The 12,851-nt window shown below is 38.6% G+C and overlaps 1 protein-coding gene across 7 annotated transcripts in view; it reads right to left on the reverse strand.

The window, feature by feature from the left end:
- FRY (FRY microtubule binding protein) overlaps positions 1-12,851 on the reverse strand; it is a 2,210,679-nt gene that overhangs the window by 155,063 nt on the left and 2,042,765 nt on the right. For all 7 annotated transcript variants that reach the window (XM_044073229.1, XM_044073230.1, XM_044073228.1 and 4 more), the window contains one exon: positions 2,769-2,927. In XM_044073229.1, coding sequence (XP_043929164.1) covers positions 2,769-2,927 — 159 coding nt within the window. The remainder of the gene's footprint in view (positions 1-2,768; positions 2,928-12,851) is intronic.

Here is a 12,851-nt window from a genome sequence, read left to right on the forward strand (position 1 = left end):
TGCTCTTCTCACCATTCTGAGGTCTTCCTTTGTTAATGCTCATGTTTTTTAGATATACTGCTCAGTTGTGATTGGTCAGTGTAGTTAAAGAACCAACAAGCAGGTTTTGAACCTCTTCCCACATTTTACAAATCTGCATCCTTACTCTGGTGGGTGAGTTTGCTTGCTAACTTGCTGAGAAATAGAAACTACATACTTAAAGTGTACAGAGATAGATGGTCGTACTGGAGGAGTGGAAGGACAAATACCTAAAAGGACACTCAAAGGGACAACAAATGGTAGGAAGTAACTGGACACACACTAGGGATTTGTCTGCTGAGTACTGTTGAGGAGATGTATTTCAGGGCGTTAAAGGAGCTGTCTGCAGGCCATAGCCTTAACGATTAATCATTCTGTGACACTGCTGATGGTCAAGGAAGTATGAGCTGTATCATCTTCATCATCATCATTATTATTAGAGTCGGTCAGATTATTTGATTACCCCTAGCAAAAAGGTAAGATACTGTTTCAGCATTTTTTTTCTCATAAGTTCATAGATTAGTACTAGGCTAGCTGTCCTTGTGGACCACTTTAAGCCTAGCCAATTACCTCATGTGAGTCTCAAACCTTGCACTTTGTAGCTATAAGGTAAACACCTTAACCACTATGCCAAACTCCCACAGTCTCTTTTCCTTTTTTTTTTTGGCTCACTGTGGGGTCAAGTACCAAATGAATGAAGAAAAAGGTTCCTAGGAAACAGCTTTGCAAACTGAAACTCACACAGCCTCTTAACAATTTTGGAATATACATGTACTGCACTGTCTCATGAACATACCATTGCTTTGGGACCACATCTTAGGTTAAGAGGATTTCATAGATGGGTACTGACAAACATTCTACTTTTGGAATTTCTCTCAGGTTCTGGAAGTAGCCCTATGAAGTGTTATATGTATATTATGACATCATTCAGTTTCTGTGCATGTTAACAGTATTAGCTTTATTTGTGTACCTTTTGTTGATGCAGAAGCAGATTTAATTACTTTGTTATTCTTTATGTTGAAGCCGCAGTGGTGTAGCGGTAGCATTGTCGCCTCACAGCAAGAGGTTCTCCCATTCGATTCTCGGCTGGGGCGCCTTCTGTGTGGAGTCTGTATGTCCTCCCCGCAGTTGAGTGGCGTTCAAAAGACATGCATGAATGGGCATGCCTTCGTTGAAGGTTGGGTGTACAGCTGACACCTTGGCACCGTAAAAATCAACTGCCAATCATTAGCAGACTGGCGTTCCACTGTGGCTACCCCTAACCAGGAAAAGCCAAAAGAAGAAGTTATTCTTTATGTTATCCACTCTCACTCCATCCCTGTGTGTATGTTTTTTCCTCACTGAGCTGTGCTTTACTGAGTGCTACCCTTCTGATATAATATATGAATTTGGTATTGCCATACCTCTCATCATAAATAATACCTACTATACCACAGCAGTAACACTGTGGCATTTCTAATGAAGCCAGAGGTCTAAAAGTGGGGCCGATATTAACATTTTGGTGGTCCTACGAAGAATTATCAGCGTCTAAGGTTTCCAGCAGGATTTGCAAAGTCAAGAGCACCCAACAAAGTATTAATGAATCACAGAACCCCATGACATTACCAGCAGTTTACATTCTCATAATTTACTTTCAGCACAGCCAGAAGTACATTTAATATTTCAATGCAAAAACAATATAATCCTTTCATATCTGCCTTGAATTACACCCTCTTCTGCAACACTGCTACTGATTGTAAAGTGTAACCAATGGATTTGCTTATATTTAAGAGGCCAGAAAAAAAAAATCAAAATAAAGTTACCTATTCTGATTGGCTCATGTTACAAGGAGAACGGGGGATTGGCAGAAGCAGGCAATATGAATACATAAATTCAGACTTATTTGAAGCTGTTCTACATAACTGTTTACCTTATACACAATGTGATCTATGGCCTGATTCCATGCCACAATTTGATTTATATTAAATCTAAAAATATCCCTGTAACTAATAACATTTACTAGGTTTTGATTTCAATTAAAATGCTATTTGCTAGTGACTATGTTTATGAAATATGTAAATTTAGAAGTTGATATAATCTGAATTTATACCTGATATATAAAACAAACTCCATATTTACAACAAACCATTGCATTACTGTGCTACAAAAATAGGCAGATTATCTAGAGATACAGATAACATTTTACGAACCTTTCAAATGACAGAAAATGCATCCTTATGTTTGCAGATTGTAGTCAGATGGGATTACACATTTGTGCAAGGGAAGCATAACTTCACAGAAGCCAGCGAACAGGAATCTGACATTATGCCAGAAGGACTATGAATTGAGCCCTCTGTACACAGCTGCACAGAGGCTTTACCACATGCAGACACCCACAATGCTGTTAATGCACTTTTATGCAAAGAAATAATTATTCCAAATGTTGCAAAGCAAAAAAACAAGCCCCCTTTAAAGCAAAGGAAATCTGGACTGCCCAAGCGCTGCCTTAACAAGAGATAAGCAGTAATAACACACAGACATCCAGAATGCTACAAACATCTTAAAAAAATTGAAATAGCAGCTCTTAATGTTCTGTAGTCAGAACAAGCCCTTGACCAGAAATGCAATGGAAACATATACCATTAAGCTCATAATTTGCTTCAGAAGCCCACCCAGCTACCCAAATTTGCCTTTAGATTGTAGGAATTTTTAACAGTACAATACAGAATTCAAAAGGACGAGTGATTAAAAAGCTGCCAAAGCTGCTTAACCTTTCGCCCCTCAGGCACCCGCTGATTATCATCAGGCAAAGAAACATCAAGACTAGGGGTTCGTGTATGACTGGAATGAAGGTCGACAGAAGTTGTTTCACAAGAAGTTGACAAGGAGTCCAAGTGGCTTGTATCCTCCGAGGGAGAAAGATTCAAGATCTGTGAACAAAAAAAAACAAATTAGTAGTTTGATTCATTTCAGAGGCATAAGATGTGCACCTTATATTTCAAGGACTTTTAAGGCCAATACAAATTAACTTTATAGTACCACCATTACTATTATTATTTTTTTTAATATTTGGCTTAAACTGGATACCCATCCATGTCTAAACAAATACTGAATTCCCCTTCTGACCTTTCCTGTAGTGAAGCCAAAGGCCTGTGGCACATGAAAGAAAATATGAGGGTCTTAACACAATTTTGTTACTTACCATGTCACAGTTTAATTGACCACATAGTCCTATCTACAATGACTACACAGCCTACTAATTATTTACCTGAATATGACCATATATAGTGGCAAATGCCCTTTACATGGGTTCATAGATTAGTAGTAGGCTAACTGCTCTTGTGGACCATTTTAAGCCTAACCAAACAGCCCCCTGTGAGAATCAAACCCTGCACCTCACATCTGTAAGGTAAACACCTTAACCATTATGCCAGTCTCACACAAACAATTGAATTATACTTCAACTTTACTGTGGCCATGAACTTACAGTAGTTGTCACAGAGAAGGCTGGGCTTTATTATGGTCATCTTTACGGTTTGAAACTTGGCACGATTTTCTACCGAGAATGTTGATCACTATATCCAAACTTTAATGGTTGTCATTACTTTCTACTAATAATGTATTCCAACAGACATATACTATAGTTTGAATTAACATAAGTGCACTCATGTATGTTTACGTACCTTACAAACTTACCATAATATAGAAACATATTTTTGTAGCTCGGATATCACAATATATAATTGTTCTATGTAAAATCAGAGCACAGCATTCCCCCCAAAAACTTCAGTGAAAACGTGTTTACCCAGTTAGGCAATCTGATCAACAAAATATAAATAGATGTGCTCTTGTTAGGGTCTAGGTTACTGTTTACCCCCTGACAATCCTTGTTGATACCACAGTCTGAGGGAAACTCTAGATCCCAGGATAAGGAATCTATGGGAGTGCTTGTGTAAAAAAAAATGTGTGCTTGTGTGTGTGTGTGTGTGTGTGTGTGTGTGTGTGTGTGTGTGTGTGTGTGTGTGTGTGTGTGTGTGTGTGTGTGTGTGTGTGTGCGTGCGTGCACATGTGTATGTGTGTATGCAAGAGTTTTTGGTGTCTCTTTTCTCTTTCTGTCTCTTGATCATCATCATCACCAACAACACCCTTTTTCCCATTTGCTACATGGGTCAGGGTGTTGTGTCACTTGTCACCATCTCTCTCTATTCAGTGCCACTCTCCTACCTTCTTTGACACTCATGCCTGACTGTCATGGGTCATCTTTCACACAATCCATCTACTTCTTTGCTGGATGTCCTCATTTCCTCTTGCCTTCTTCCTGTCCGTCCCAAACCTTCTTTATCAAATCATCTTCTGCTTTTCTGCACATGTATCTGAAATGCTGTAATCTGTTCTCTTTGACCTTTTCTGCAATTGGAGTTACTTTGACTTCTGCTCTTATGCCCTCATTTCTCTGTCAGTCCCACAGTGTGCATCCTACCACCCTTCTCAGGCACTTCATCTCCATCACCTCTAGCTTCCTCAACTGCCTTTACTGCCCAGGTTTCTGTACCATACATTATTACTGGTCACACCACTGTTTTGTACAACTTACTTTTCAGCTTCTTTGGCATTCTTCTGTCATACACTACACCTGACACTCTGTGCCAGTTGGCTTCAACCCCTCTGATTCTAGCTTTGACCTCCTTATTCAGACTTCCCTTCTCCTCAACCCCCCCCCCCCGATACTTGAAGCTGTTAGCCTGTTCCACTATTTCCCTTCTATCTCAATTCTCAGCTTCTTATGATTTCCCCCATTTGCTGCCATTAAAACTGTCTTATCTGTACTCATTTATCTCATGTACCTTCAGTTTTGCATTCTATTCCCCTACCATTTCCTTAAGTTCTTGCTCAGAGTCTGCCTATAATGTCACATCGTCTGTATACAAAAACTTTGTTGATCTGTCCGCTGTGACCTGTTTGCTAATGTAGTCCATCACCAGTATGAACAGCAGTGGGTTCAGAGTTGAACCCTGATGCACACCTACTCCCACTGGGAACCCCTCTGTGAGACTGAACACTGTACTTGAGTCATTGAGTCCTTGTACATAGCCTGCACCAATTCTACAAATGTTTCTGGGACTTTAAACGACTGCAGGACTGCCCAAATCAGCTTTCTTGAGAACTTGTCATATGGTTTCTCCAAGTAGCAATGCCCAGTTGGACTCTTTCCTGATTTCTAGCTCCTTCTCAAGTATCTGTCTCACTATAAACATCAGGTCAGTTATGCTGTATCCTACTCTGAATCTGAACTGCTCATCCTCCATCTTACTTTCTACTACTCTGCATATTTCTTTATCAGTCACCCTCTCCAGAAGGTTCATGCAATGTGACAGGAGTTTGATACCTCTGTACTGCCCACAGTCGTAAATGTCCCCTTTGTTCTTGCACACTGGCACTAGTATGCTTATACTTCAGTCATCTGGGATACTCCTTTTTCTCCACACTGCTACTAGTACCCTTAGGAGCCCCTATCTTACCTAGCATTTTTATCATATCTGCTGTGACCTCATCTGAGCCTGCTGCCTTCCCTGACTTCATTTTCCTTAGTGCTATTCTTACTTTTACTATGGTGGGCTCCCCCTCTTCTGTCATTGTAGGCTGTGTTGGGGCAGTAACGCTTCAGTGGGGTTTTCTTCAATCAGAAGCTGCTTGAAGTGCTCCTTCCATATGCCTTTGATGTCCTGTGGACTGATGAGCAGGTTGTTGCTGGCATCCCTTACGAAGGATGCCTGACTATCTTCTTTATCTGTCTGTCTTTACCTTGTAAATATAGTTCCTTTGTGCCATCTATTTTTCTCACTTTCTAGAAGCTGGTAGAGTGTCTCTGACACCTTGTTCTTTGCTACTGCAACTCTTTTCTAGACTCTTTGTTAGCCAATCAGCACAGCCTGGTCTGTCTTGTCATTCTCCCCCACTTTTTCCTGCACTCCTTTCTTTTGATAAACTCTTGGACTTCTGCATTCCACGACCAACTTTCCTTAGGTACTTATTTCCATACCTGGCTTGGCTGCATATCTGTTCTGTAGTCCTCACACATACTGTTGTGAGTCACTGCCATTTTTCTTTCATCTCCACTTATTTCCTCTTCTTCTTGAGCTGCTAGTGTCCTAAGTAATTCCTTGAAATGTTCTGCTTTATCTCAGTCAACTTCCATGTCTTCAGCCTGGTCTATGTTGACCTCAGAGATTTATCTGACCACTACTTGCAGCTGATTGTAGCAACCCATGGTTTATGCTGTGTGGGATGATTGTTTTACTGGGTGTTGACCCTGCAATCACTGATTCTATCCCAGAGCCCTTTCCTTACTAGGAGGAAGTCTATCTGAGTTGCATGTTGGCCACTCTTGTATGTGGTCTTGTGACTGTCTGTCTTGCTGAACCATTTGGTGGCTACTTTCAAGCCATTTGCCAGAAATATGTCTAAAATGGCCTTTCCTTCTTTATTCCTGTTGACCCAACCATGTGGACCCAGACAGTCCTCATATCCTGTTTTGCCTATCTTGGTATCTGCATTCAAGTCATCCATTATCAACACCAATTCATGTTGCTCTGCTTTATTTGTTAGGTCCTGCAACTGATGTCTGAATGCACCCTGTGGTTGGGACATGCAATAGGGATCAACATTGCCCTTTGATTTCATTAGGGGCTTGACATCACCAGGGGCCCGGCCAACCCCCAGACAGCACTGTATGCTGTATTCTCTCTAGTAGTCTCCACCAAGGAGATCAATATATTGCTCCCTGAAGGTGCATGTTTATTTATCTCCCAGGATGGGAACACCCATCCTTTTTGCCTGGGTTGACAAGTGCCCAAACCAATATATGAACCTGAGGCATAGACAGGACTTTATACCGCTACTCCACTTGCAGAGACTCAGGGATACCTATGTATGTTAAGGCTATTACGTGGGTTATCGTCTCTTCTGCCCAGACCCCCATGACGTTGGGCAGAAATTGTGTCAGTTATCATTAGGTTTACTAGGAATGAGAACTCAATGATGGGATTCAGAAAATGAATATGCACAGGCCCCACTAACCCCCACTCCATGGAACCAGCAGAACTGTGGGAGAGGGTCCTTTTGGTGGGAGGCATGAAATTCCATTGGGAAACCACAAAGTCTTCCATAATGTCACTAATCATAAGTTAGTACTATGCTAACTGGCCTTGTGGACCATTTTAAGCTTAACAAATTATCCCGTTTGAAATCAAACCCTGCACCATGTCTGTAAGGTAAACACCTTAATAACACAATAAAAACTCAAAACCCCTGGCATGTACCACCAACCACATTTATTACTAAATGAAGAAGTGAATACATAATTACATTCCCAGTGTGCTATAACAATACTGACAAACACTGGGGTGCAAACAGCCTCCATTTCTACACCAGTTTTTTGATGATAGAAGGAACTCTCAAAAAATATAGTTATTTCCAACACCAGTTCCACGAGGGTGGTCAGATTGTTAATATCTTGATTATTTAATTCTGTAAATTCATTTAAATACTCTCAAAACCATTCCACCCCCACCTACTGGGGTATCACCAAGGAAAGGTCCTTGACATCAATTGTTAGGAAAATAAGTTTTTCATCAAATACAGATGAATTCCCCTTCATAAGAAAGTCTCTCAAATCTTTCAAAATATAGGGACTTTTCTGAAACATGTTTTTAACTTATAGTCTATGTATTTGGCCAGAGAATATGTTTTAGAATTGCCTGCATTAACTATAGGGCATAATGGAGGGTCTATCAAATCGGATCTTTGGAATTCCAAATATCTCTGGTATGATATCCTAATTACCTTATACTAATCATGGTCTATGTGCCTCTGCAAATGCATATCACAAAGAACTTGATCTACTTTTGAATAAGCTATGTTCACTTCATTAATTGAAACTTCTTGATAAGTATCCTCACCTAAAATACCATCCATTTTGTTGCTATAATCTAATGCATTCCAAAGTACTAGCCCCCTACCTTTGTTCAGCTTCATAACACTAATTGTTTTGTTGCTAATAATTTGGGTTAATATTTCTCTTTCATTTGAACTCATGTTGTAACATATTTTAGGCACTCTGCCACTGAGTGTCTTCCTAATATCAATTTCATATATTTTTTCAAACATTTGTATACTCGGATTAAGGGGTGGATTGAACAAAACTGGTCTTTTTAATTTTTTCATTCCTAACCTCCTGCCAATTTTTAAAAACAAATTGATAAATTTAACTTCCTAGTGAGCAATTTCAAATCAATTTATGTATTGGATACTTTTGCCCTTCTATATGGTATGGAATTAAACCCCTTTTCCAACAAATTTGCATGTTTTTCATCAAAACTCACATCACTATAATTATAAATTTTAAAATCTTTCCTATAGTTGTATATAATAGTAAGACCATACAACTCCTGCATGTCTGAAATCCACCTCACTCCCTCCTTCTCCCTTGATTATATCTCCTTGATGGTTGAAAATGGACCCAATTGTTCCTCTTCTCAAAGATCAGACTGTTCGGTTCATTAATCTCTCTGACCTGCATATCTAGAGGGACGTCTTCTGTTTCACTACTACATGCCTACACCCTACCTTCCTCAATAATAATAACCCCTCAGTTTCATTACCTAATTAATTTCCCTCCCCTTTGTTACCCTTTGGTAAGGGATAAGGTGCAAACACCTTAACATTTATGCCAACCCCCAGCCAGTTTTATATATTGAATAATTCTGATCCCTTGTACTCTTCATTCACCTATCCCTGCCAAACCCCTGGATAAAAATACTTCTTCATTGTAAGAAGGGATCCAGAATAAATACATTTTTAGTAGAGATATCAAGCTGTTTTGATACAGGTCTTTCCAGCTTCAGCTCTTCTTACTTGTCTCCTCCTTTCACCTGACATAATCTGTAGACACCATAACAAGCCCCTTTCCAGTAATCCCACTAAGATCTCAACAACTGATTGGATTATTTTCAAAAAACCTGAAACACACAAAAATGCTGCTGTTCTTCTGATCGGTTTAAATGCCTGCCACTGATGTACGATCTGCTGGTTTTGCAAGAGAACCAAGCCTAAAATAATTCTAATAAGAGGAAGACAATTTCCATCCTTAATGAATCCTCTCCTCTATTAATCTCAGTGGCTGTTGCTACAATATTCAAAATAACATCACTTTCGGAAACTTTAAATGGCTCCCTACTGAAATGTCAGGACTCGTAACAGTACTGACATATCGCAAAAAAGGCTTAAAATGCAGAAGAGTGGATCTTGAACACTTATCATCTTTTTTTAACTTTTTTCTTGTGGGGGGAGCTCCCTTCATGTGGGTAAAAGTATCCCACCCCCAAACTTATACAAACAAACTCCAAGATCACCATACCACTGAGAAAAGGGAATATTCCAATAAATGGCAATCTCGGACTCATTATATTAAGTCTGTTTTTTCAGCTATTCAGCCTCCGCACTTCGGGACTCCCTAAAGTGGGTCCAACATTTCAAATGTTTCCACTTTAAATCCTTTATGCACCAGCTACAGGATAAACATTATCCCTTACTTCTGCTAACATCAGACATGAATGTGGCTTAATGTGATACTAAAAAATAATTTTAAAACTTAGAGATTACTTTTGTCACCTTTCAAAAAGCATTTACTACTTTAAACACTTGAACAATTTATGGATCTAAGGCAGGCTAGAAAAACTGAAATAAAGAGTACAAACTCATATATTTTAACAATGAACACCAACACCTAATCTGTATTATACAATAACTGGCCATTAACATTCACAAACATGCACACTGATTGGTCAGCCCAAAAATCTAGCATATACCAACAGAAAAAAAGTCTGGTCGCCCGGATCTTCTTCGATTCCAGTTTTCTTCTTTTTTTTTAAAAAAAAAAAACCTACACATCCATACACTTCAGAAGTACAAGAAAGACAGGACAGGACAAAGAATATACAAGGATAATCAGGTATGTTGTGCAAAACTAGGGAAACATGCCTGGTTATCGGGTTCATATTATGTTATTGAAAGATAACATAATCGAATGATCAAAACTTAGAAATGGCAGCATTTAGAAGCTTGTATTGTGGGGGCTGTGCCCCCCCCCACTAAATATATATTCCAACTCCGAGAGGAAAGGGTAAATATTCCAATCCTCACTGTACTGCGATCCCACAATGCGATCTTCGAAATGCTGCCATTTCAAAGTTTTGATCGTTCGATTACATTATCTTTCGATAACATAATAGGAACCCAATTATCCTTGTATTTTCTATATCCTGTGTCTCTCTTATGTCTGATCAGCTCTGGATTTCAAAATTTCTTTTTTTTTTTTTATTAACAAAAAAAAAAAAAAAAAAAAAAAGAGCAATGGAGATCTTTCTTTCTCCACTGGTTCCTTTCCAATGCACTGATGTACGTACTGCTTAAGCATGGGAATGTAAGTCCCATACGCATCTGCAGTATATCAAGAAAGCCCTGTGATACAGGGAAAAACATGGAAGAGCATCAGGGCGCCATTATACAAGGACATTATTTAAGAAAAGTAAGTAACTTTTTCCTAAATAATGTCATTGTATTATAGCAATAACCCTTGGCTTAGTGTGGGTAATGCTGGATTTACCCGAGGTTAGTTTAGTTAGGTTACTCAGGCTTTGTTCTCCCGACCAACCCTCAACAACCGTGGGTAAATTCAGCAATACTCAAACCCAGCCATGGGTTATTGCTATAATACACAATGTGCCTGGTCACACTTGTAAAATAAGTCAGGCTAAGAAAGACTTACAAATTCCTAATGCTTATTTGTCAATGGGAAATATTTTCCTGTTTAGATTTTGTTGAAAACTTTCTCAGACACTATATTTGTTATGTCATGTCTTCTAATACCAGTTGTCTTACACAACAGTTTCACAGAATCCTACAACTTATGACATCTCAGTGGCAGTTCTCATACATTATTAAGAACACAATCCAAAAGTTACTGAACAAGCTGGGTGATACAAGCAGCCCAAGAACCGATACTCTCCATCCATGGTCATGAAACGCAGTCCAAGAACCGATACTCTCCATCCATGGTCATGAAACGCAGTCCAAGAACCGATACTCTCCATCCATGGTCATGAAACATGTATAATCTTCATCACTGAACCTTTCACTTTCTTTATAAAATATTTCCCTAATGTGTAAAGAATTTATTAATCTATGCAAATCAACCACTGGTTTCCCACTTCCAAATATGGTATTTTTAGGGAATTTAAAAAATCTTATTTCTAGGGAAACATTAGCACAAACGTTTTAGGTTATATTTTACTTCACTTCAAATAAATCTTGACAAATATGACATCCCTGTTCCAAATTAATACAGTTTATGTCTGGCCAGAGTCTAATGATTGTCCTTTGTTCATCTTTAGGTGATATGTAGTGATATGTAGTGGTATGTTAAATATACAATTCATTGTTCATCAGTAAATTTAGTAATATTTTTGGTATAAATAATTACCTTTTGTTGTGTTATTTTCAAAGATGAAAAGTAGGTACGCATGTAAGGAGTGAGTTGCCAAATGCAAAATAGCTGAGAACTTTGCCAGTGTTGGTGAACATTGTGACTTAAGAAGCTATGAGTTGAGCATGGTTTGTTGGGCTGGGTGGTGAATACAAAAGTAAACTTATTCTAGTGGGTTTTGTTGTATTACATTGCAAAGTTGAATACTGTTGTAGTTATTGTAGTCAGTGGTATGTATTCAGTAATGTGGATGTTGATAGTTGTGTCTGTCAAAGAATAAGACATACACACACACACACACACACACACACAAATATATATCAACAATGTATACATACACACATACATATATATATATATATATATATATATATATATATATGTGTGTGTTTGTGTGTGTATATGTATATATATATATATATATATATATATATATATATATATATATATATATATATATATATATATTGTATAACAATAATAATAATACAACTGCATCCCCAGTACAGAGCTTCCTCCTCCTGGACTCAGTTCTCTCCACTCCCCTTCATATAATAAGGCAAGTTATTTGTCTTGCGGGAGACGGATGGAGTACTAGAGAGATTTTGACACCTGATGGCAGGTAGTCTAACAGCATTTTATCAAGCAGCTTCAGCTATACTTTAGAGATAGTGAACATAAAACTGACAAGAAGCAAAGTGCAGAAACACTTCTGTTTATTAGCTACGGATGTTTAAAGATTATACACCTGTACAAGATATGATCTATGTCTGCAGGCTATACACAGACTTTGTGGACCATCCCAGTGTGCAGAATTGCTGCAAGAACTTAAGCATTTTTTCTTGGAGAACAATTTCTTTCTGTTTAATGATGAATTATATGTATGGAGATAAGTTTTCCAGTCACAGGTCAGAATTTATGGACATTGCATGGATGATATCTGTTTTTTTATCATTAGAAGTAGTAAGGAAAAATTATGCGAATTTGTAGACAGACTTCAGTCGAATACACATGTTGTCTATAAATCATTAAGTAGAAAAAGGAACAGGTAAATTTTGTCTTACTCTTTGACTCCTACGCCTGTCAGTCATTATCCCCCTCTTGGCCAGTTGGCACATTCATTAACTCATCACTGGGGGGGGCGGTCCATCATGCATGCAGCTATCTGGGATGTTTTCAGTTATTTTTTCATTTGCCTCTTTTTCCCTTGCTCCTATCCAGTAACAACCCATGAGTAGAACATGCAGTGATTGGCAGCAGGGTTCTGTTCTTCACTTGTGGAAGGTGTGTGTGTGTGTGTGTGTGTGTGTGT

The sequence above is a fragment of the Protopterus annectens genome, chromosome 5.part1, assembly GCF_019279795.1.
Source record: "Protopterus annectens isolate FY-2018-M chromosome 5.part1, PAN1.0, whole genome shotgun sequence".
NCBI lineage: Eukaryota > Metazoa > Chordata > Ceratodontiformes > Protopteridae > Protopterus > Protopterus annectens.